This window comes from Cervus canadensis, chromosome 7, assembly GCF_019320065.1.
Source record: "Cervus canadensis isolate Bull #8, Minnesota chromosome 7, ASM1932006v1, whole genome shotgun sequence".
Taxonomy (NCBI): domain Eukaryota; kingdom Metazoa; phylum Chordata; class Mammalia; order Artiodactyla; family Cervidae; genus Cervus; species Cervus canadensis.
This window is the reverse complement of record NC_057392.1, coordinates 7,415,798-7,442,061: the sequence shown is the minus strand read 5'-3', so window position 1 is coordinate 7,442,061 and position 26,264 is coordinate 7,415,798. Positions and strand designations below refer to the sequence as shown.

The 26,264-nt window shown below is 40.1% G+C and overlaps 2 protein-coding genes across 2 annotated transcripts in view; one reads left to right on the top strand and one right to left on the bottom strand.

Moving 5' to 3' along the window:
* Positions 1-466: 466 nt before the first annotated feature.
* MRPS22 (mitochondrial ribosomal protein S22) lies at positions 467-13,962 on the top strand. Its single transcript, XM_043474266.1, has 8 exons — positions 467-675; positions 4,936-5,099; positions 6,196-6,360; positions 7,946-8,089; positions 8,402-8,485; positions 9,706-9,851; positions 12,749-12,857; positions 13,834-13,962. Exons 1-8 carry the CDS (start codon positions 504-506, stop codon positions 13,927-13,929), a joined length of 1,080 nt encoding a protein of 359 aa, XP_043330201.1. The 5' UTR covers positions 467-503; the 3' UTR covers positions 13,930-13,962.
* Positions 13,963-14,537: 575 nt separating this feature from the next.
* The window catches only part of COPB2 (COPI coat complex subunit beta 2), a 32,674-nt gene continuing 20,947 nt past the window's right edge, over positions 14,538-26,264 (bottom strand). The window contains exons 13-22 of the mRNA XM_043474265.1: positions 25,594-25,737; positions 24,593-24,723; positions 23,621-23,828; positions 19,025-19,135; positions 17,843-18,057; positions 15,895-15,987; positions 15,626-15,806; positions 15,372-15,440; positions 15,143-15,214; positions 14,538-14,901 (exon numbers count right to left, since the gene is read on the bottom strand). Of these exons, the coding sequence (XP_043330200.1) occupies positions 14,806-14,901; positions 15,143-15,214; positions 15,372-15,440; positions 15,626-15,806; positions 15,895-15,987; positions 17,843-18,057; positions 19,025-19,135; positions 23,621-23,828; positions 24,593-24,723; positions 25,594-25,737 (1,320 nt within the window). The 3' untranslated portion in view covers positions 14,538-14,805. The remainder of the gene's footprint in view (positions 14,902-15,142; positions 15,215-15,371; positions 15,441-15,625; positions 15,807-15,894; positions 15,988-17,842; positions 18,058-19,024; positions 19,136-23,620; positions 23,829-24,592; positions 24,724-25,593; positions 25,738-26,264) is intronic.

Here is a 26,264-nt window from a genome sequence, read left to right as displayed (position 1 = left end):
ATAAATAAGCAAAATAATTGAGCACAAATTGAGAAAAGAGCTGTAAAAGAGACTTAAGATTCTGAGACAGAAAAAGGTGTGTGAGTTGAAGGGGAATGATAGGTGCCGTGGCATTCGGGGTATGGAATCAGGTGTTATTTGCCGGGAGTAGTGGGGCGGGGTGGGGAGGGGCGTGAGAAGTTTGAATGGAGAAGTAGGATGCTTAGGCAGTTGGATTTAAAACTGTGGCTGGGAGAAAAGGTTTGGGCAGGAAATGGGAATTTGTTACATAGAGCCATGGAAATGAAGGAAAGGTCCAGAAAAAAGAGCATATAAACACCTTTTCCGTGTGAACGAGCGGTTTACAAGAAACAATCTATAAACAAGTTTATTGTTTTATAAATAGGAATTGCGTCGCTTCCGCCTCCTCCTTCATCAAGACTACATTTCCCAGGGTGCCGTGCGAACCGCGTGAGACCCAGAATCGTTCTCAGCCGCTTCCGGCCTAAGTGGCCCGGATAATCATGGCGACCCTCAGAGGGTCTTTGTTGCTGTGGAATCTCCATGCAGGTTCTCGCGGTGCCGAGCGAGTCTATTTCCGGGCCCGCGCTCGGCCCCGGCCCGGTGACCTGTTCCAGCCTCTGCCCGGGGTCTGCGGGGCGGGAACGCCATGCCGTGGGCTCTGTTCCGAGGCCGGTGAGTGACCTGCTAGGCGTCCTCAGGGCGTTCTTCTGGGAGATCTAGAACCCTTCAGATGACGAGACCCACGCGGGGGCCCCTATTCTTCCCCTGGCGCGCCCTTAGACCCAGGCGGCTCTCGCCTGTACGCACTGTCTCGGACGTCGCCCGCGTTTGTTGATTCGTTCCGTCGCTTAAGCAGCACTGCTTGAGCTCCGCTCTTTGTAGAGTACTAAGCTAAGTTTAGGTGTTAAGGGGGACTAACTGACACGGGTTGTTGCTTGAGGGAAGTCGTGGTCCAGTGGGAAGAGGCAGTGCAGTGTGACCTGGACTGTGATTGGGGATGGAGAGGAGTGAATGAATGATAGTCGCTCAGTCGTGTCCGACTGTTTTCGCCCGAATGGACTGTAGCCTGCCATGCTCCTATGTCTGTGGAATTATCCAGGCAAGAATACTGGAGTGGGTTGCCATTTCCTTCTCCAGTGGAGAGAAGAGTGGTACTCACTCAAACTAGGCTGGAAGGGCAGGGGAGGTTTCCTAGAAAATATGACCACAGTTGAAACTTGGTTAACGGTGTTCAAGAGAAAACAAGAAACATTTCAAGTGCAGGAAACAGCATAAGCAAAAGTCCAGAAATGAGACTGAACCCAGGTAGACTGGGAACCCATTTTGGAAGTAGGATTGATGACTTTGGTTATAACTGTGAATCTAGATATAAAAGGAGAAATCAGTATTATTAATATTTCTCAGGTTTCTGGCCTGAGCAATTGAGTGGGAAGTAAGTCCTATTTGTACCTGGAGAGAGAAAATTAATTATAGGACAGTTTTTTAGAGGGGAATGAGAGGAGGAGAAGTGAGGAAAAGGCAGTAGTGGATGAGGTAAGGAGATGGGAAAGGAAGCGGAATTAAACATCTGTTTTGGATGCATTAAATTTGAAATGCCTTTGAAATTCACATGGAGGTGTCAGATATGCGGTTACATACAAGGTGAGAAACACTGGAGTAAAAATGTTAACAGAAGCTGGGGGCAGTGGGTGAGGTTGTCTGAGGCGAGAGGTAGTGCTGAGCGCTGTTGTGTGGCAGGCACTGTAAGAGATCTGGGGTGCCAGAGACCAGTACAAGACAGGGTTGTCGCCTTGGGAGAGCACAGAGTCTACTGAGGACACAGTTTCAGTTGTTAGTTGGCTGTATATACATGAGTTTACTTCTGCACTCTCTATTCTCTTGGTCTGTGTGTCTTTTTTTTATGCCAGGACCATACTATTTTGATTACATGTTAATGGCTTTAAGTCTGGAAAGTGTGATGCCTCCTGCTTTGTTCTTCTTAGGATTGGTTTGGCAATCATAGGGTCTCTTGTGATTTCGATTCCATACAGATTTGACTGCTGTTTTTTCCCACTTCTGTAAAAAATGCTGTTGAACTCTCAATAGGGGTTACATTGAATCTGTAGATAGCTTTGGGTAGTATGGACATTTTAATGGTATTAATTCTCTAATCCATGAACACAGGGTACCTGCCCACTCATTATATGTTTTATTTCTTTCACCAGTGTTTTGTGGTTTCAGCAAAGCAATCTTTCACCTCCTTGGTTAAATTTAGTATAAATATTATATTGTATTTGATACTTTATTCCTTTTTCAGGTAATTTGTTGTTAGTGTATAGAAATGGTATTGGTTTTGGGATATTGATTTTGTATCTTGCAACTTTGCTGAATTTGTTGATCTAATAGTTTATTGATGGAGTCTTTAGGATTTTTATAGATAACATCATGTTGTCTGCAGAGACAATTTTACTCCTTTTCAATTCTGATACCTTTTATTTCTTTTTCTTGCCTGAGTACTCAGACTCGAACTTCCAATACTGGGCTGTACAGGAGTGGTGAGAGTGGGCAGCCCTGTCTTGGTTCTGTTCTTGGAGAAAAGACTTTCAACCTTTCCTCACTGAGTATGTTAGCAGTGTGATTGTCATTTATGGTCTTTATTGTGTTGAGGTGTGTTCCTTTTATACCTAATTTGTTAGAAGTTTAAAATCATTAATTTTGTCACATGCTTTTTTGCATCTATCAAAGAAATCTTCTTCCTTCTTTCTATGAATATGTTTCATATTGATTGGTTTGAGTATGTTGAGCTATATTTACATCCCAAGTCTTATTTGATTATGGTGAACAATCTTTTTAACGTTCTGCTGAATCAGTTTGCTAGTATTTTATTGAGAATATTTGCATCTGTATTCATCAGGGATATTGGCCTGTAGATTTCTATTAGTATCCTTTATTGATTTCAGTATCAGGATAATGCTGGCCTTATAAAATGCGTTTGGGAGTGCTCCCTGTTCTTCCATTTGTTTTGGAAGAGTTTGAGAAGGATTGGCATTAATTCATCTTTAAATGTTTGGTAAAAGTCTCCTGTGAAGCCGTCTGGTCCTGAGCCGGTTTTCACTGGAGGACTTTTTATTATTGATTCAGTCTTCTTAGTAGTAATTGGTCTGCTTTGATTTTCTATTACTTCCTGATTTCGTCTTGGTAGATTGTATGTTTCTAAGAATTTTTCCATTTCTTCTAGGTTGTCCAATTTGCTGGCATATTGTTACTCATAGTAGCCCCTTATGATCCTTTGTAATTCTGTAGTATCAATTGTAATGTGCTTTTTGGTTATAATTTTGTTAGTTTGGGTCCTCTTTTTCCCTTGGTCTAGCTAAAGGTTTGTCAGTTTTGTTTATGTTTTCAAGGAACCACCTCTTTATTTTGTTAATCTTTTCTGTTGTTTGGATTACAGATTTAATAGATGACTGTGATTGAGCTGTGGAGAAGGGTCAGAATGGGGCAAGGAGACAGATTAGAAAGCTGAGGCAAGAGATAGGATGGCCTTGACTAGGGTAGTGGCAGTGGGAAATAGAGAGTTAAAGACTGATTTATAAGATGTAACAGGCAATTGATTTGTGTCAGTGTCCTCTTGTAAAAATGGGACTAATCATAGTATTTATGGGATTGTTATGAGGATTAAATGTACCAAGTATGTAAAAGTATTAGTCAGTACTGGCATACAGTAAGTATCTAACAGATGTTAGCTGTTAACTTTACTGTTTTTATTACTGATACTGTTGACTAGATGTGGAGGGTAGTGGGGAAGTCAAGAATGACTAGGTTTCTGGCCCATGTGACCTATTGGATGGTGCTAAGGATAGGAGGAAAAGCAGGTTTGTGACAGAAGAAAAGTTAGGAGTTCTGCTTTGGCAGTACTGAAGTACATGTGAGATGTCCATTGGGTAGTTGGATGGAAGATGATCTGGCTGGAGATTCAGCTTTTAGAGTTTTTGGGTAATTAATAGTTACCGAAGGTTAGGAGATAATCCATCAAGAATGTGAGAAGGGAGAGAAGAAGAATGTAGTTCAGAATCCTGTGGGACACCAGCATTTATAGGACCAGCAGAGGAAGAGGTGGTTGGGAAGGAATGGCTTCCCCCACCCCCAGTGGAAATGGAGGTTGGGCAGAGGGATCGGCGTACTAGGAAAGGCAGAGCTGAGAGCTGGGTCCGCTCCTGTCCAGCTTTCTTCCGTAACATCACATGGCCTCTTCAGTATCGTGTCCAGTGATCCAGGCCTCTCCCCTAACTGGAACCCGTCAGCCTAGAATTTCCTTCCCTTTTTTTCTCTGCCCTATTCAGACCCCCCGGGAAGCATTGTTTGACTCTACCATGCCTTTCTCTGCTCCCAGGCTAAGTTTAGTTTCAGTCTCTGTTATCACACAACCCCCTGTACCTCCCTTGTATGTAGCACTTACTTTGAGGAACATGATGGTAAGTTAAAATTGGTCTAGGTTCTAGAATCAGATAAACTTTGGTTTAAATCCTGGGTATATCATTTAATAGCTAATTGTCTTTAGCAAGGCTCCAGTATCCTCATATACAAAACTGGGATATCAGTACATACTTTGTGGCTTGTTGTAAGCATTCCTGAAAATGTGTGTAACTCCTATCAGATAGGAAACAATACCTTGGTTGGCAGTAACCGTTAGTGTCATTAATATTGCATTAACTACTTTTTTCCTGTTGCTTCCTTCACTAGACCTTGAGTGCCTTTTTGGCAGAAACTATAGCTTGATCATCGTGAATGCCCAGTAAATTTTAAATGAATGAATGAATCTTGTAGGTATTAGCATTATGCATACTGAGGTAGAATAGACATGGTGTTAATCATTTTTATCATTGACTTTTTCCATCTAGATGTCTTGTTGTCTTGTCATTTTTGCCATCTTATTTACTAAAATTCATTTAACAGAATCTGGTAGCCCAAAGATCAAGAAACCTACTTTTATGGATGAGGAAGTCCAAAGCATACTCATCAAGATGACAGGCTTGGATTTACTGAAGATTTTTAAGCCAGCAATACGAGAAACGAAGCCACCAACTTACAAGCTAATGACCCAGGCACAGTTGGAAGAGGTATGTGAATGCACGAATAGTGGTAGAATATCTTTCTTTAAAAGATTAAACAAAATTTTCAGGGTCCCTCCAGATTCTGATAATTGCTCTTCTACAGGTACTAATGAGGTGGAGTTCCAGGCACAGAACTGAGAAAAGAAACGTGTGCAGTCTGGCAGAGAGGAGTAGGGAAGATGGCCAGAATTAGACAGACTGCACATATGGGTCAGGTCTGGCTATCAGGCGGAACCACCTCTGCTCCAAAACCAGCCTAGCATCCTTCCTCTGTCCTCCCTGCTCCAGCCTTCTTACTGCAGAAACATTTTTTGTGAGCTGCTTTAAGGCTGAGGCTTGGTGAGATAATGAGATCCTTCTGAACAGTATTCTGTTCCAGGCAGGTGTCCTCCTGGAGTCATGGGTATTGAGTGCTTTGTGGAAAACACTTTCATGTATGAATATGTAAAGTATTGTTGCTTTTCTTTCAACTCGAACATCATTGAGAACCATAGCAGAGTTCAAATACCCAAAAGTATATAGCACATGAAGAGTGAAAGGCCCCTTTCATCTCTCAGAGGTAACCACTGTCAGCGGTATGGCATGGAGCACTGTGCTCAGTGGTTAAGGGCATGGGCTCTGGAGTTAAATTGCCTGGGTTCAAATTGTAGTGCTGCAGCTTCTTAGCAATTTACTTAATATTTGTGTGCCTCTATTTTCTCTCTCATAAAATGACCTCTAGCGTAGCGCTTAGCTCGTATGGGTAGTCGTGGCATTAAGGGAGCCAGATGCACTCAGAGTGTTTGAGCAATATCTGGAACATAGTAAGCACCCAGTAAGTGAAGTCCTCTGTCCTGTTTTGGGTGGCTCTTGTGGCCTGGCTCTGTCTCGGAGCCTTCCGTTGCTGTTTTGAGAGTGGTTGAGCCTGTGACTGGCGCTCTCATCACAGAGACAAGGGCCAGGGCCCAGGAGCCCAAGTTTGGCTTTTCACTCACTCACTCACACCTACAGCTTCTCTCTACAGTCTTTAGCACTTTTTTTAAAATTAGTATCTGCTTTTGTCAGATGATCCTTTTGGTCTGTAACCTTGTGGCTTTCCCTAAGATATATTTTATTTCATTAGGCTACAAGACAGGCGATTGAGGCAGCTAAAGTCCGATTAAAAATGCCACCAGTTCTGGAAGAGCGAACACCAATAAATGATGTGTTAGCTGAAGATAAGATATTGGAAGGAACCGAAACAGTCAAATATGTGTTTACTGATATATCATACAGCATACCACATCGAGTAAGTATATGTCTAATTGCAAAATGATTCTGCCTAAGTTAGATCGACTTCAAAAAGCTCAAACTTTTTGAGAAGATGGAAATGCTTGCTGATGCCCAGAAAGCTCAGACTTCCCAAAGGATTTTCACTTTTCAGAATTTGCAGTAAGAATATCACACTTTCCCAGATAATTTTTAGGCACCACTTCATCTGCTGTAGTTTTTATTGTCTAGCTCCTCTTCCCTTGATTGGCAGTTCCAAAAGAACACTCTAGCACCTATAAAATAAAATATATTAGTTTTGTGTTTGAGCCTTTTCAAGTAATGAGTGAAAAGAGTAATTTACATTTCAGCCCACAAACTTCAGTAGAATATTGAATAGTGATAGGGTTGAAAAAAGGGCCACCCTGTGCTAATCTTCTTATCATATTGATTATGGTTAGAAGACACGATGTGAGCAGTGTCCATGTCTGTATGTCAGTCACCTGTATATCTGACATAATGAATGGGATCAGAGTTTCATTTTATTAGAATTTTTGCTTTGAAATGTTTTAATATACATTATATGTTTGCAGTGCTGTGAAGGCTGGTTATGGGAGCATTCTATAACCTGAGAGGGAGAAAGGAACTTGGAATTCAAATTGCCAAAATCCATTTGAGGAACAATTGTGTTAGTTTACCATCTGCTCTTTTTTTTTTTCTGTTTGCAGTGCTTGATGAAAGTTTTAATTATATTATCCTTGAAATACATTCAGAGACTCTTAAAGTTCTGGAGTTGAGAGTCACTACCATCTGGTTAATTTAAACATTAATCAGATATGTAGCATTTATCAGCTGTGTGCAAAGCTCTGTGTAAGTCATTCTGGGTTTTGTAAAGAATCATAATCCAGTTCCTGACCTTTTCTAGTTTTGAAACAATGTTAACAAGTATCTAAGAGGTGTCAAGAATGCTGCCTATGGTAAATTAGATTGCCAGTTGAGTAGTACAGACAGTGGGTGGAATTCATCCAGTGGGTGAAGGAAGCATCCTTTGGCCTGGGATTTGGCAGTTAAGAGAATGAAGAGACCAGAGGCAGGTGCACCAGTCAGTCTCTCGGATGCATTTGTCTCTTGCCAGAATGAGGAATCGCAGATGTGTGGAATTAAGATTCCACATTCTTGGGTTTATTCCATTTATCCCTGTGACTTTAAATGTGGACTATAAAATAGTCAAGTCTTATCTGGGTGAGACTTCAGGATGAGGAAACAATTTAAAAAGGTTTATAGCACTTCTTTTTTTCTGAAATGGATTTAGATGACTCTCAAGTCAACTTTTTTTAGTTGAACCATTTTATGTATTCAGCTCACTTTAGGACTGTAGTTCACATTTAGTAAATACTTTCATTAGATTTCTGATTGTCACAGGCACTGCAGTGATTAGTGAAGGAAGTATCAAATCTTGCCACATCTGAGGTTTACAATTATTGAAATCATACACATGATTGCATTTTGTTTGCCAGTTGCATTTTATATTGATTGCAAATTATTTTTATAATGGTGCTTGGTGGGACACTGGAACTAAAATTCAGCTCTCACAAACTTATCCTCGATTGTGTTTTCTATTTCAGGAGCGTTTTATTGTTGTCAGAGAACCAAGTGGCACACTACGCAAAGCCTCTTGGGAAGAACGGGACCGTATGATTCAAATTTATTTCCCAAAAGAAGGCCGTAGAGTTTTAACACCAGTAATTTTCAGGGAAGAAAATCTTCAGGTAAGACGACTTTGGGGTCATAGAGGCAGTGGTGATGATTTCTTTGTTGAACCAGTTGGCTCTGGTGCTGCTAGGTATTTTGCTTTGATAAATACAGGCATTTCTAATGATAAGTAGGGTCATTTGTCTTGTAACTGGGTTAGCTGGGATTTGAATCCAGGTGTGACATGTGGTTTGTGTGTGGTTTCCGCATCCCTCGTGCTGGGCACAGATGTGGCCTGTGTGTGGATGGGCAGGGCTGTCATGGCGTCCGGACAGGTGTTTCACTTTCTTTTCTTCTCATCTAATTCCAACTCTGCTATGTGGGTTTAGACCATGTACAGTCAGGACCGGCATGTTGATGTCCTCAATCTCTGTGTTGCCCAGTTTGAGCCAGATTCTGCTGACTATATCAAAGTGAGTATATTTTATAGTTTCTAAAGTATGGGTGTAGGTATGGTTACTAGTAAGATTTTTTAGTCCAACACAATGAGTTAGGTTATAAGCTTCGATACAGGGGGAGGAAAAGGGAAAGGCCTGAACACCTGTCGAGTGCTGGATGTACACCAAATAGATATTTTCATCCTTTCAACAACCCTTGACTTAAGGATGAGAGAACTTAAGCTTAGAGAGTCAAGTAACTTGTTGAAAGTTGCACACTAGTAAGTGGTAGAGTTAGTACCCAAACTTGATGGCAGAGATTTTTTCTTCAGTTTATTGTACAGGAAAGTTATTTCTAAAGTTTGCCAAAATGCAGTATATGTGCCTTACATTGCAATTTAATAATCATATAGTACTTTCTGTGTGTAAGGGGTTACTGTGGAGGTACAGGTGATGACATGAACTAGGATAGGGAGCCTTGCCAAAGCTTGCAGTCCAGGAAAGATCGTGGGGAAGTATAATCACCACCATAGGTCTAAGATGTTAGGTGCTAAGAGAAGGTTGCAACATGCTCTCAGAGAAGGCCTAAGAGGGCTCTACGAGGATAGGGAACATTGTGGCAAGTGGATGGAGAAGTATTTCAGGTAGAGAGGAAAGTACGAACAACAGGCAGGACACAAAAGTAGACTTGAGAAATGGCCAGTCATCTGGTTTGCTTGTATATGTGGTGAATACCTAGGGAAGTGGTTCAAGATTAAGCTAGAAAGGTAGATGGGGCCATATCACAGGTGACCTCAGACGCTAGGTTGATGAATCTGGACTTCAGTCAGCAGCCTTTTTAATATAGGAATGCCCTCATCAGAGTCCTCATTTAAGATCAGTCTGGAAGAACTGAGGAACATTAATTAGTTAGATGGAATGGGATAGTTGATTGGATAGGGGAAAGAAGTGGTGGTCCATTATTCCCAGTGGTCCATATATATAATAGGTGCTTCATATATAGTGCATGGCTGCTGAAGAGTAATTGATCTGGCTCTAAATGTCTGGCAGACCTGTTCCAGGTTCCACACACTTCTGCAGTGGCAAGCTGTCCTTACTTAATACCTGCTAGATAATGATCGATAGTGGATGCAGGATCAGGAGACCTGGTTTACCAATACTTTGTTGGACAGCCTGCATGCTAGTAGATGTATATCCAGTAATGCTGGCTCACTTTTATTTTTGTATTTCTGAAAAATTGCATTTTGTGTGGGTAGATTCATCATCAGACCTATGAAGATATAGATAAATACGGAAAGTATGACCTTTTACGTTCAACAAGACACTTCGGTGGAATGGCTTGGTATTTTGTAAATAAGAAAAAGATCGATGGTTTATTGATTGACCAGATTCAGAGAGATTTGTAAGTATGATCTTAGTAAGTAAAGAAATTCTCACTACCATTACAGTAAACCTGTATTTAATCTATGTTATTTTTCCAGTGATAACAGTGTACTGCCCAGTGATAAGGGCTTCCCTTGTAGCTCAGTGGTAAAGAATCTGCCTGAAATGTAGGAGACACAGGAGACATGAGTTCAATCCCAGGAGTGGGAAAACCCCTAGAGGAGGGAATGGCAACTCACTCCAGGATTCTTGCCTGGAGGACACCATGGATAGAGAGCTTGGCGGGCTGCGGTCCGTGGGGTCTCAAAGATTTGGACGCGACTGAAGCAGCTGAGCGCATGTGCGCGCCCAGTGATAGCTTTCACTTACTCCAGCTTATTTATGATTTGTTTTTCCAGTATAACCCATTTCCTCAGTCTTTGCTTCTGTGTCATGTAAACATGGCTAGATTCTTTGAAACAGTAAATGACTCTGGACCTGTGCTGTGTACCCTGGATGTCGACTTATCCGTAGCCTTGCTGGTGCTTCTGGGTACCAGTGAACTTGCCAATGAACAAGGGGATTAGACAGGAAATGCAGAGAAGTAGACATAAGGTCTGCGGGGTACTTTTCAGTAAAAGTCATCATTTACAAAAATACTCCTGCTTTTGATCCTCCTTGTTTTTGCAAGATTTTTAAGGTGTTAAAAAGTTTACAGGTTTTTTCAAAGTTGAATAAAACAAAGAATGTCTATTGTATTTTAGTATACAAGTGGTGTGTGCCCTGCCTTCTAGCTGAAATAACACTTTATGATTTGTGATGACACTGAAGAGAAAATTATCTTTTGAATATCTTTCCATTGGTTGAGTCAAGGTCAAAATGGCAAGGAAAAGAAACAAGCATGGCTGTAGTAAGAAGGTCACAGGAAGGGTTAGTGATTACTGTCACCTTGAACGTTAAGTTTTGACTCAGTCTATCTATCCTCCATGTAATCTGAACCATTCACACAAAGGCAAGGCATTTGGAACTAGAAAGTTCCATATTGTCTTAAAAAAGTCCACATGGAAACAGCATCATTTCTCATAGAAACATTCATAATGGGAAATGATTTCCAGGCCAGCCCTCTTCACCAGCATGTGTGGCGTAATCGTGTAATCCAATTCAGAGGGCAGAAATATGCCTTCATCCCACATAAGCAGGAGGCTGCTGGTGATCATGAGCATGTTCAAAAATGACTTGCCTTTAGGTGCGTTAGCCGTGAATGAATTTAAAGCTTCTCAGCTGTAAATGTTCTGAAATTATTTAACATTTTTCGTAAGAAATTAGAGCAACACAGAATGTATGAGTTATTTGTTAAGGTGTACTCATAAGTTATTATGGTTAATACCTATCACATGTAAGCTTTACATCTGAAGCATTTCATTTGCATACTGGGAGGGAATTTTGAGTACTTAACCTTTCCTGCTCTGTGTAAGTAAAACTTCCTGTGGGAATTCTCAGTAGGACAGTTTGCTGCAAATCCCAGTTTAAACAGCAGAGGGTGCATATCCTTAGCAAATGGAGCCCATGCCAGAATTCTGCACAGATTTATTTCACACTCAGGTTCCACTGTTGGTCTTGAATTGAGGTGCTTTAAAATCTTTTTTACATGGGGATTTACTTGCTTTTAATTTCAAACAGAGGCTGGGTGTGAAGCTAAATCGTTCTGTGAAACAGCTATTATACAGTAGTATGAACATAAAGAAGCCCTGCTGTGACCAAGATACAGAAACCCAGTTAAGCTCTTTATGGACTCACATGCTTATGCTCTTAAGAGAATGATTGTTACCTTTTGCTGCCACGTTTGTTGAACTGTTAGAGTACAACAAACACAACAGATTCATAATGAACATTAAACAAATATTTTTCCTCTGGAAAGTTTGGTTTCTCAGCTCTGGTTTTCTCAGTTTTACCAGGAGATGACCTTTAGGGTGAACGGGCTTTGGGATGAGCCCCGAGCATTTCTCTAAGGTCACTGTGGCTTAAGAAACTCTTTACCCCACTCCCACTCCACCCTAGAAGGGCTTTGAGGTGGCAGATGGTAGGAAGGTGTTGACTGGGTGAGAGGATAGAGGTTATTTAGTTTGGGGAAGGCTAAGTTATAATGTTGATCAAGATTGTAGGTTTCTCAAAAGGTTAAGTACAAACTGTAAGAACTGAGCTCTTGTTCTGGCTTCATCATGGGTAGCTGTCTGACAAGAGACACAAGACAGACTGCTGACAAGAACCTGAATTCTCTTGTCTAGAGTGCATAATTTAAAATTTGCTTCCCTAGGATGCTGGTTTTTAACTAATGGGAAACTGTGAATTGACAGGTAGCTTGGGAGTCTTTCCTTGGACTTGGACTCTGAGATGCCTCTCAGAGGCATTTATCCATTAATTCAGAGTCTCAATGAAAATTCCTCAGCAGATGTCACTGCTGGTGCACCTGAAGGCAAGTGGCACTGAGCATCCCCATGTCCCCCTGCCTCTGGCTTACGTGGGATGACGGTACTAACTCACCCTCTGAGTTGTATTATTATCTGCTGGTGATGTGGGCCGGCCTGGAAATTATCCAGTGTTAGAACACGGTTTCTATGAGAAATGATGCCCTGCTTTCAGAAAGGATACAGCCACGTTTTGAATATATTCACTTTCATAAACTGGGTACCCGCCTGTATTGATTCTTGCCCTGTGAAGCCTACACTAGCTAATATTCTTGAAATTGCTTTGAAAATATGAAACTGAAGGCTGTAAAAAAGTTTTTTTTTCTGGCCCGAAGGAAGTTTGAAATGTAATTTAAAGATCAGCATATACTTTTATAGAACTGTGAAGCCAAAGAAGGAAACTATAAACTAAAAAATGTAAAAAGAAAACGAAAACAACAAACCCTTTTAAACAGTAACCCTTTCCCTCCAGAGTTGATGATGCTGCCAGCTTGGTCCAGCTCTATCACATCCTCCATCCTGATGGCCAGTCAGCTCAAGAGGCCAAAGAGCAGGCTGCTGAGGGATTACAGTTAATTAAGGTAAAGGGACTTCTTTCACATTCATTATCATGTAGTGACTGAGTAAAGAAATCATAGGGTTCGATCCCTGGGTCAGGAAGATCCCCTGGAGAAGGGAATGGTAGCCCACTCCAGTATTCTTTCTTGGAGAATCCCATGGACAGAGGAGACTAGAGGGCTACACGCCGTGGGGGTTGCAAAGAGTAGTACACAACTGAGTGACAACGCACACAGGTTTGTGGTCTTAAAGCAGAGTGATGAGAGCCCCGTACTGCTTCAGCCTGGACAACAGAAACAGCTGCCACTGGAGTCAAAGAAGCTCAGATAGTGGGCTGGCCGCTCAGTGCTCTGTGGAGCACACGCCGCCCAGCTCGGCCACATTCCCGTCCAGGTTTCCAGAAGCAGGGAGGGTGGTGCGTTCTCATTGTGGAACTGTAAAGCTGTCAAAACTACGGGCTTACACAGATTTCTCTGTAAATGCTGAGATGATTTTTTCAGGAAGCGGGGAAACCATTGTATAATTTTCATCTTTTCTAACGCTCGGAATAGACGTGTATTTGTGGATCTGGCTTCTGTCCCAGTATTACTTTATGCTACTGCAAAGCAGTTATAAAGCTTATTGAGGATGAAAACAACCAGTGATGACATTATAGGTGGAGTAGGAAAAGCCCATTCTTTAAAGTGAAAAATCATCTTGCTAACTTTCTTCCTCTGGATTTCTCTTGAACCTAATGCTTCTCATTTTGATCCAGCAATGTCAGATTTTCTTAATTTTTTTCTGAAAAATGACAATCACGTTTGGAAACTTCTGGTGTTTGGAATTAGGTTGCTTTAACTGTGATACTGTTTTTCTGTCCATGTAGTATGCTTATTGTTTGGTAATCAAAAAAATACTGTGAAATGTGGAGGGCTTTTTAAACTGGGACTTCACTAGGAACTTTATCAATAGTATATTCTCTATTTTAAAACTTCTTTTTTTTTTTTTAACTTTAAACAGGTCTTTGCAAAAACAGAAGCACAGAAGGGAGCATATATAGAATTAACACTGCAAGCTTACCAAGAAGCATTCATTAGCAGTTCTGCAGCTTCCTAAAAATATTGTTTAAATAAACTTCATTTTACTAAATTCTAGCTAGTTTTCTGTTAATACTGAAAAAAATGTCAAAATCGAGAGTTCCTTATAAAATTGTTTTTTAGACTCCAAATAGTACCTCTATCAAAAATACAAAGAAAAAACTGTTTATTCCACTCACTTTCCGAGGCTATGAGAGGATAACTGAGAAGTATATTTAAATACCTGGTTATGAATTTCTCTAATCATATCAGATGAGTACAGCATAAAATGAAAGAAAAAAAGTACTATGTCTCTCTGTTACCAAATGGGTAGTTGGTAAGTTAAACAGAGCCCAGCTTAATGAGTCAGGGGAGCTGATTCTAGAAATAGGTATTACCAGACAAAGTCAGAGGAAGGCATAAGAAAGCTACATAGAATGAGGGGAATAATGCAGTGAGGTCAAGGGAAAGAGTTTAGAAAATTATAGCACAGATACTCAGTTCTAAGAAAAATATGAGTGATGCTATTTGAAAATAGTTATTCAAAGAGAAGAGAACATGGGCTGATACCTAGAAGAGGTGTAGTTTTGGCTCAGCCAAACTGGAATCCTGTTTTCATTTTGCAGAAAGGAAACTGAAGTATCTTCATTAATTCAAAAGATTTTATGAGATATGGTCCAATGACAGTATGAAAAAAATCAAAGCCCACAGCTGTTTTAGTTAATAAGGGAACAGTGCTTTAGATGCTGCACATAAACTCCTGCAAAGATGAGGGCATTGTGTTCCTAGTGGGCAGCAGCATCTACATATTAAAAATTTAAGGAGTTTCTCAGAGTCCAAAGCATGGTGGTCAGGGTGATGATCGATACCTGTCCATAATAATGATCTGTTTAGTTGAGTAAACGGGAAACATTATTTAGTCGTCCAAAATATCTTCATCCAGGTTGATATCTGTTGTGTCAATATCTTCTAATTCCAAATTATCCAGATCTACTTCCAGCTCAAGTAAACTCTGCAAACAAAAGGAAAAGGGTGACTTAGTTCTATAGTACTGTGTTAAAGAAAAGTTACCTGTGATTCATGATCCAAAGAGAACTAAACCAACAGTCAGAAAGGGGTATCTTTCCATTTCGAAGCCCCTGCTCTGAAACTGATTACATCACTTAAAACACAGGCCCGCATAGCTAGCACACATTCACGTGGAGAGAGGGTGAGGCTGGGGTCCAATGGGAAGCCGGGTGTGATGTCAATACCTTCTCTTCTTTGTTGGCTGTCTGGGAGGTCACAATAACAGGAGTAGGAGAAGCAGGTTTCCCATCAAGTTCCTGAAAACCCAGGTAGAGATACAAGTAAAAAGAAACGAATTTGTTCAGGAATTCGAAGTTTTCCCCAAAGGGAAGGCTGGTCGGGATTAGGAAGTGGGAGATGGTACTTAAAATCAACAAATCTCAACCAGACTATCTTGTGTAGTAGTCTACTGACCTGCTGAGCTGCAGATCTTGAGGGCTGAAAGCCTTTTGCCTCTTCCATAACATTTCTTTCTTCATTTGGCTATCAGGGAATGAAGCAATGATGAAATGAAATATTCTGAAAGCATAATTCATCTATGAACTCGGCCCAAATCCCAAATACCAGCTCTCAATCAAACCAGAACGTATGTAGTACAGTTTAAAACCTTAAGTCGTGAATGCCCTTCTACTTGTAGTTATACAAAATTAGGCACCCCAGGCACTCACTGTGACAAGTGGGTACTGTTTGGCTGGCCACAGGTCAGCATGCGTTTCCTTCACCCATTCTTCTACAACAAAGGCTTCCTTTAATCCAGGGAAAAGGTTTTCATATTCTGTTGGATCAGCAAGGGATTCTGCTGCTTTCTGATTGACTTTTGAGAGGTTTTCTCTCCAGAGTTTCACCACCCTGTTACAGATATGGAACCAAAGGGAGACTGGTAAGGACTCTGAAGTTTTTATCCGAAATATTTCCTCCCAAAATGAAAAGTCTGTACCTTGAAACCTGACTGGGTAGGTAAGTCCGTGCCAGGAAGGCAGCTTCTGGCAGTCGTCCAGTTCTAATCAAGAGCTCCAGGCAAGCATCAAGCCTACAGATGAGAGAGGCACTGTTACCAAGAATAAACGCTGTAATAATGGCACTTAGCACATTAGAGAAATGTGGATTTAGTGCTGCAAAGTCAGCATTCCCTCTCCAGCTCCCACACGTATACCTCTTTTCTGTCACTGAGCCATTAACTTATCACCAGTGAGCTACATAATGGACTCCAGGAACGTGAGAAATAAGACAGCTTTTGTGACCATTTTCAATCTTAACTGTCCTAGGCAGACTAAAGGGGCTTTTTAAGACAAGGTAGCTGAGATGAACACATTTAAATAAGGACTTCAGGAGATACAGAGGAGAAACTCAGTTTTACAAGTGTATTATTGAGGGCAGCATCTCTAAGATGAACAGTGCTGGACAATGCAGTGGTGCCCAGTAGGAAAGTATCCAAGTGTCCATTTTCTTTATTTCAGTTTTTTCCTGTGTAAGTTTGATAAAGTGGATAATGTGTTTTACAATTAAGAATTTTTTTGATTTTAAAAAGGTAATACTTGGATTTTACAAAGTAATATGCCATACATTACATAACATCCTCAACACCAAAGTCACAAATGTTAATATTCTGCAAAAAACATGTGACTACTAAATACAATAAAAACATACCAAGTGGCATAAAAACAACTAACAAGAGTTCAGGTCTGATTATGCCACCAAATAAAATACTCTTTTCAGAATGTCTTTGGGTTTTTGAATTATTGATAAGAAATAGCAGACCAGACTTCCCTGGTGGTCCAATGGCTAAGAATCTGCCTGCCAATGCAGGGGGACAGGAATTCAGAAGGACTGACTCCACATGCTGCAGGGCGGCTGAGTCCATGCACCACAACTATTGAGGCCCCCATGCTCTGGAGTCCCTGCCCCCTAGTGAGAGAAGCCATCACAGTGAGGAGCTGGTGCACCGCAACTATAGTGGCCCTCACTCACTGCAGCTGGAGAAAGCCCCTAAACAGCAACAGACCCAGTGCAGCCAAAAAATAAACAAACAGTGGACCTATTCTTGTTAAGTCGCTCAGTCGTGTCCGACTCTTTTGCAACCCCATGGGCTGAAGCCCACCAGGCTCCTCTGGAATTTACCAGGCAAAAATACTGGAGTGGGTTGCCGTTTCCTTCTCCAGGGGATCTTCCTAACAGAGGGATCAAACCCATGTCTCCAGCATAGGCAAGCAGATTCTTTACCACTGAGCCACCAGGGAAGCCCAGACCTTTTCTCACAGGTATATAAATGTATGCATATATATGTTATAAAATACATATACATTCAAAGTTTTTATGATTAACTGAGGTTTAGAAACTCTGTAAGGCAAAATTAATGAATACTTTTGCATTTTATTTCATAATATGGTCAACTAATGAAATGATCTGATATGTACTAACTGCTACACTTTTGAAAACATATGACATTTTAATGCTTTAAATGCAAATCTAAAAGTAACTAGAATCCTGATCCCCCTTATTTTTTGTTGTAAACAGATCAGAATTACTCAATTTGGGCAAAATCACCTGCCATTCAGGTACCAAATGACAGCCTCTTGCTGTCATTAAATAAAATACCTTAGCCAGGAAGTGGCAGGGCTATTGAGAAAGGGGTTTAACATTTCTCCCAGTTGAGCTTCCCTGAAGCTCAACTCTGCTCAAACATTTAGACCAACTGTGGTAAAAGCATCCTTTCCTGAAGCAGCCCTGTCCCCCTGCCTGCTCCCCAGCAATACCCCCTGGTCAGGCATCCGTGCACTCTCCAGGGTTTCCTCTTCACGTTCCTCTCCAAAGACCACCCTCAAGAGTCAATGCAGACAGTGCTTCTCATTACTCTGCCCACCTTTAGACCCTGGGTTAATACTTACTTGCCCTGTAAAAAGTAGCTCATGAAGGCCACATTGTTCTTGCCGTCTCTCTCTGCGCCCTCCGCTAGCTTGTTCACCATGCTAGCGTTACCAGAGGCCGTGGCCAGAAGCAACAGGCCCCCATAGTCCTGTGCGTGGTGCAGGCACTCCTGGGCCAGGCCAAACTGGCATTTACTAATGGCAAGTTCAGCAAGCTGTTTCCACTTCTGTTCTGACTGTAAGAAAGGGTTTCCACATTAAAATATCTTTTAAATAAACATCTGAATTTCCAATACCAACATTATTCTGTTAATCTGAGCATTACTGTGCTGACAATTTTATATTTTCTATAATTATAAAATACATGTTTTATGTATACTGAGCTGTGCTTGTTAAGTTGGTTCTGTCAGTCAAACTAAGAATGGAATGACAAAATATATAATGAGAAATGGAAATTATTCACATATACAAAATTAATTCAAACACAAATCAATTTTAATGCTGTATGAATAATCATTAGTCATTATATTTTTATTTTGTAATTATATAGTGAAACTAAAACTAATAAGTTTTAAGGTAATTAGATTGTAATTTAAGGAATGATTTATAACCATTTTTTAAAAGAACAGAAAAAAAGATTTTATGTTCTTAAATATTTAATAATAAATATCATTTCTGTCATTGGTAGCTTCTCAGAAATCAAATGAAATGCTGCTCATTTGGATCTTAACACAGCTAAAATTTCTTTAGTACATCTGAAATGAATTTACCCATAAAAGCTAGACTGAAACCATAAATGAAGCCCTCAATATATGATCCATAAAAATGTCATTAAACTGTCTCAAAATGTCAGAATCCTTCTTTAAAACCAACATCTTCCTCACTAGTTTGGATTACTGACACATTACTGCTGTGTCTGCAGATTCCTTTATCTACTATCTTCCAGCTTTTCTTCTTTTCCAAAATAGATCCCATATAAGATTAAAAAAATAAAAAAACTTTAGCTTTAATTAGAATGCTAAGAATATATTAATATAGAAGTAACTAATCATTTTAAAAAAGACCAAAGAAAGGCAATTGCCTCACTAAAATGCGTTACTAATTTGCATTTCAGAAAACTTTAATAACACAACTTACACTAAACACATACAAGTACCTACTGACCTTTCCATCAGTTACAAAAAATCATAAATTAGTACATACCTCTGCTTCCACTGCTAACTGGTATGCAATTTTTAGTTCTCCAAGCTGAAGAGCAAGTTCAAAGCGATGCTCAGGGTCTGTGGATACTGTGAGAGCTTGCTGCTTGAAGCCCTGAACAGATAAGATGTGTGTGTGTGTTTATGTACAGCAAAACCTGTGTGTGTAGTCTACATATACAGTGCACACACATGGCAAATAATCCGTTTTCCCCTCAAAACTAAATATGCTGCTGACACTGGAAGCCCCGTTACTTAAACAAAAGTAACAACAACAACAACTACTCTTCAATAAGAAGACAGAAAAATTAAGGAGCCGTTAAATCAACTGCTAAGAACATACAAGGCAGACAAAATTCAGTTGCACGCCTGTTTTTTAAGCATGAACGCTGACCAATGCTTGATAAACTCAAGTTAAACAACAACTAGTAAAATTTAGAAGTATAAAAGTAAACATCAAAAATGATTCTGGAAAGCTGACTGAATAAGAACCATTTCAAAAAAAAGGCACAGTAGTGACACCCGCTACTGCTAAGTCGCTTCAGTCATGTCCGGCTCTGTGCGACCCCATAGACGGCAGCCCACGAGGCTCCCCCGTCCCTGGGATTCTCCAGGCAAGAATACTGGAGTGGGTTGTCATTTCCTTCTCCAATGCATGAAAGTGAAAACTGAAAGTGAAGTCGCTCAGTCATGTCCGACTCTTAGCGACCCCATGGACTGCAGCCCACCAGGCTCCTCCATCCCTGGGATTTTCCAGGCAAGAGTACTGGAGTGGGGTGCCATTGCCCTGGCTGTCTGTAATTGCCCAAGCTGAGCCTCAGAGATCTAGTCCTGGGCCTCACAGAAAGGAAAGTCAAATGTAAAACTTTACAATTTTCAATCATCCGCAGGTCATTTAGCAAACATTTTGCTTTCAGGTCCAGACACTGATTAGGTGTCATTACTGTTGGGCTCATGTCCAGTTTACTCATCAGCAAGTATTCCAGAGGGCAGAAGTCTAAAACCTCCTTCCCACGCTCCAGTCAGTCATCAGAAACAAGATTTTAAGCCAACCACTATAATCACTATATTAGCTTCTCCCTCAAGACAGTACTGACGGGGTCTGCCCTATGGGGAAGTTCTTCAGCTCCAGGGGATTGGTATAAATGAGACACAAAGTTCAAGCTGCAGAAGACTTCCTCAGACTGAGGGTGAATGCTCTGTTAGGTCAGGATGCAGAAACTGGACAGTTTTGTCTCACTAGATACTCAGTCAGCATGGCTGTATCACTGTGTTCAAAATAAGTTCCCAGACTATACAAGCTGATCCTCCCTCCACTCACTCCTGAGTAAACTGTAACAAGGAATTCTGAATAATCTGCATTACTCCTTCTCTCCCCGAGCACTGATGCAGACAATATACAATCCAAGAGTGGAGGACAGACAATCTATAGAACTAGTCAGATGTAGGTGAGGGCAAAGCAAATGAAATGAGGTGGACTATATATGTTTACTTTTGTTTTCCTCCAAATCCCCACCGAAATGACACTAAAGGGATTCTTCTTTAAAGCACAAACTCCCAAGGACACATAAAAAGGCAGAGGAGAAATCACTATTAATAACAACACTTTGTGAAGCTTGAAAGCTGGTGAAGGAGTTAAACTCACTGAAATAAACATTCAGTTAAAACACTAGAGAAGACTAATCCCTAAATCAGGAGTCAAGACAGCATAGAAATAACTCAATTCACACCTCAGCAGTGTCTCATGAAGGGCAGTATTAAAGCCAGTAAAGAAATCAAACTGCTTAGGTCTATCTAAGAAGCAGTTAAGACACCCCAGGTCCTCACGCCTCCCCCCATCCTCTCAACACACATGGAAGACAGAAGGCTTGTTTTCTAGAGAACGTAAACAAGAGGGTCTCCAGCCTGAGGGATACTTACACACCCAGCAGGAATACTGAGTGGCAAAAGGAAAACAGGAGATTATGAGAATGGATGCTTAACTAAATGTTTGAAACACTAAATAGGGGAGACACCAAGCTGTACTCTACTCCCCCCTAGCATGATGGTGATTGGGGAGCTTCTCTGTAAACTAAGCAGTCAAAGGGGCTAGACTTAAAAATACTAAAATGTCAATGTGGGTTATATGCCAGCCTGAGCAGTGCTTGGTACAATATTAAGTGCTCATTAAATTTACTAAATGAACAAATTCATTAGATGAAGATACTGACATTGAGGTTTCCCAATCAAATGGCCAAGCCACATCACATATTTTAAGTTCATACTCAATAAGTTCAGCCATAAACTCAGATCTTTTGACCTGCTTCTTAGACCTCCACTCTTAAAAAAGTGCCCAAAGATCATCAGACCCCTGAGGAAAATCTTTAAAAGGAAAGACAGAAATCAAACCAATAATAGCAGAACCAATAACAGTAATCTGAAGAAAGCATACCAATAAGGGAAAAAGAAAACTTCAACTATCACTTATACCCTAACAGAGGGTATGAAGAGAAACTTTAATCCATAAACAAGATTTTAAAAGTCGAAGAATAACAAAATGAGAAAACCAGTGCAAGAAGTCCAACATCTGAATAACAGTTCCACAGAGAGAATATGGAAAACATAGGAAGGAAAGCAACAGAAACATGATTCAACAAAATCTCTCAAAAATGAAGGAATGAGCTTCCAATTAAGAGAGCTCATCTAATACCCAGCAGAATGAATGATAATTGACCCCTAAAGCAGGGCCCACCATCATGATAACATTACAGAACAATAGGAACAAGATCCAAAAAACTTCCAAAGAGAAAAAATAGATCAGGTACCAAGAATCAGGAATATAAATCGTTTAGACTTCAACAGTAACTAGAAACTAGAATACAAAATAGAATTTTTTCTTCAAAATTCTGAGAGAAAACCATCTCCAACTTAGAATTCTATATCCAGTTAAGTGGCCAAATATATTCTAGGGTAGAACAATGACACTTTCAGATATTCAAGGTCACAAAAAAATTTACTTCCTATCCATAAAAAGCCTTTTCTCAGAAAACTACTGAAGGACATACTCCAGCAAAATGAGGGAGTAAATCAGGAAAGAAGACAGGGGATATAGGAAACAATGGCTCAAGCCAAAGAGAGGCCCCAACATGATGGGGAAGGGATACCCATAATGAGGGAAAGAATCAGTTCAGCCTGAAGTAGACTGAACACACTGAAAGGAGATAGCAAGGGAATCTGGAGAAGCAGCAGAGTAGGAAGAATAACCCTAAACATATAGAAAAATAAGCAAAGTTTAATAAAAGAATCAATTATTAACTCAGGGAAAACAACTGAAAAAAGGCAAAGCTATAATATGGCTCAGCTGTGAACAGGGTTTAAATAGTCATAGTAATATAACAATGGATACTGATCTAATCAAAATTATGATATAATGATTTAAGTGGCATGTATGTTGTTGAAATAGGGTGAATGAAAGAAAGAATAAATTCTTCATTTTCTACAGTCTGGGAAGTCCCAAGAAATACCTAAAACTGAGAAACAGTAATATAATAAGCATGTTAGACATGTGGAAATAAATGCCAATAGCCAGCTAAAAGAATTAAAAGTGATTACCACTAGGGAGTAGAAATGAGAGAAGGGAGAGGGCTGTTTTCTCCTAAGCCTTGCAAAGCTTTATAGTTTGTGCACATACATAACTTGGATTTTAAAGCAGCACTTTTCACAAAAGTCAGAAACAACTGAAATGTCCACCGATAGAGGACTAGATAAAGATGTGGTACATAGATACAATGGTACACTACACAGCCATAAAACAGAATGAAATAATGCCATTTGCAGCAACATAGATGGCTCTAGAGATTATCATACTAAGTGAATTAAGTCAGAAAGACAAAGACAAATATCACATAGTATCACTTATATGTGGAATTTAAAATATGGCACAAATGAACCTATTTAAGAAACAGAAACAGATTCATAGACATAGAGAACAGATTTATGGTTGCCAAGGAGGGGAGAGGGAGAGAGATGGATTAGGAGCTCGGGGTTGGTAGGTGAAACCATTTTGCATAGAATGGATAAACAACACCCTATTGTACACCACAGAGAACTATACTCAATATTCTGAGATAAACCACAATGGAAAAGATTATAAAGAACAATGCATATATGTGTGTAACTGAGTCACTCTGCTGTGTAGCAGACAGGCACAACACTGTAAATCAACTATGTTTCAAGAATAAACAAGCTTTGATTATAAAAATGCTACTTAAAGGAAAAGACTCATCGCTAATGATAAATTTTATGTGCATTTTACAGAAAGAGAGAAGCTAGCTAGGATAGAGAAAAATACAGCATAAAAATGAAAATACTGATAGAATGTAAAAGAAATCTACAGAAAGGGAAGACTAGTAAATCACCTTCAACATATAAAGGGGATATGAAGGACAATGAGAAAGGAAAAGGAAGCATATTAACAAGTGACTTAAATTTATAAGAGAAAGTCCACTGCCATAAGGAAATCAGTGACAATTAAGAAATAAAGTTCTTCAAATTCTAACAACCATTCTTTCAAATTGCTGGCTTTAAAAACACACACAAATAAACAAACAACCCCCCTTACCTGCTTTTCCAAGAAGTGTGCAACTCTGGTCCTCTGCTCTTTCGGGATGGTTGGAAGGACCTTATCGGCCATGCTGAAGTCCCTCCGCATGACGGCCGTCTGGTACTCCAGCACTGAAACCAGCAGGGAGTAGCTAACGATGTTCAGTTCCTTATCCCCCAGATAAAGCCTGTTGTCTTTAGGAATATAGCCCAGGAGATACATCGTTCTGTGAGAGAAATGGAAACTAATTTAGAATTAAGCCCAAATCAGTACATACTCTTTCCCTCCCTCCCTCCCTCTGCCTCTTGCTCAAAATCTTTTCATTTGATTGATGCAGTTTTAGTTAGCAATTCAGTTCAGTTCAATTCAATTGCTCAGTCATATCCGACCCTTTGCAACCCCATGAGCCACAGCACGCCAGGCCTCCCTCTCCATCACCATCACCAACTCCCGGAGTCCACCCAAACCCATGTCCATCGAGTCAATGATGCCATCCAACCATCTCATGTTCTGTTGTCCCCTTCTCCTCCTGTCCTCAATCTTTCCCAGCATCAGGGTCTCTTCAAATGAGTCAGCTCTTTGCATCAGGTGGCTAAAGTATTGGAGTTTCAGGTTCAACATCAGTCCTTCCAATGAATACCCAGGACTGATCTCCTTTAGGATGGACTGGTTGGATTTCCTTGCAGTCCAGGGGACTCTCAAGAGTCTACTCCAACACCACAGTTCAAAAGCATCAATTCTTTGGCGCTCAGCTTTCTTTATAGTCAAACTCTCACATCCATATATGACTACTGGAAAAACCATAGCCTTGACTAGATGGACCTTTGTTGACAAAGTAATGTCTCTGCTTGTTAGCAACTGCCACCTATTTAAACCATAACACTGAAAAACCAGGCCTATCATTGTTACAAGCCAGCAATTGGTTTTATTTTTAAAGTATACTTTTAAATTTAGGATGTTAAAAACAAAAGCAAAACAATAGTCAGCTACCTGTCCAAGTGGGCAATGGTGACTATTTCTCCTCCGACGTAATAATTTAATCTGTTCACAGAACTTGTGTAAATGAAGCAATCGCCTACCCACAGCCCTGTTTTCACAATTTCCTGAATCTCACCAAGAACCTACAGAAAGAAAATGAAGCCTGTTATTATCTTATTCAACAACAAATAACAAACTGTCAATAACAAAAAACTGAATGTAATTAGGGGTGATGGATAGAAAAACAGAAGCAACGAAAGAATCCTATTTCAAGAAAGAAAATCTTTCTTGGAATGTCTATCTTCTTTCTTCATTTAAGAACAGATTCCTGGATGAGCATCTATAATGTAAAGTCTCACTGTTGAGTCAAAGCTATAATCTAAGAAAGTGCTGATTGAAATTCCTAACATACATGAGATTGGCATAATAAATATTTCATAAAATCTTCAAAGACACCTCCACCACGGTTTATCTTTATATTTGAAAGTCCATTTATTTTTTTAAAGATGATTATAGACTCTCTTATTTTATTTTTTAAATGGAGGAAAATTGCTTTACAATATTGTATTGGTTTTTGCAGTACAACAAAGTGAATCAGCCATAATTAATATATATATCTTCTCCCTCTTGAGGCTCCATCCCTTCCCCACCACGTTCCACCCCTCTAAGTCATCACAGAGCACCAGGCTAGGCTCCCTCTGCTTGAAAACCCATTTTAAATAACTCTAGCTAAACTGTCTTAGGACCATAACAACTTCTAACTTCCTTACTGAAAAACAGTCAAAGTTGGTCTAAAGATTTCCTATAATCAAAGCACAAATCTCTTTTAACAAATACTTTCAAACCCTAATCTCTGAGCCAAGACTTTAATTTTCACATTTTACCATAACTCTGTAAATGTTTATTAAGTCTTCCCAAACCTAATTGACAATAAAATGTTCCAATGAGTGAAGTTCAGCTATAAGTACATAATTCATTTAAAAACAAAGCTAAAGTTTTACTGATGCAATTACCTCAAAACCATCTTCAATGCCATCTTCAGTAACTCCTTCATGTGTTTCCTGTGCAGCCAAGACTTTTTCCGACAGATATTTAAGGATAAAAAATGACTCCTCAGTTGCAATACAGACTAGCTCTCCAGAGTCAGACCAGAAAATCTGCGACATGACAAACAAAAACACAGATAAATGATTTTGGAGTCTATGTGAATGTGACAAACTGCATATGCTGTTTCCTACAAGATTTATCTTCTTACATTAGGATAATAAGCAAGCACTTAATCTGATATATATACACACACATACACACACACACACACACACACACATTTGGGAGGGTGGACAGGGCGCTGCTGTTTTATTTACAGAAATGGGAAGCCCTGAGGGGGGCAGGAAGGAGCGCTGGCAGGAAGTGCCAGGTGTACTGAGATTCAGAGGAGCACGAGACTATTCCCAACTGCTCCACAACAGTGTTTCTCCCTCCCTCCCACCCCCATTATGACCCCCACCCCAAACCCTCTTTAGGCATTTTTTCCCAATCCCTTTCCTTTATGAAGTTTTAATGTCACAGATACTACACATCTGAAAGTGAAAGTTGCTCAGCTCAGGTCTCCTGTGTTGCAGGCAGGTTCTTTACCGACTGAGCCACGAGGGAAGCCCACTATCCATCTATACACTGTGTAATA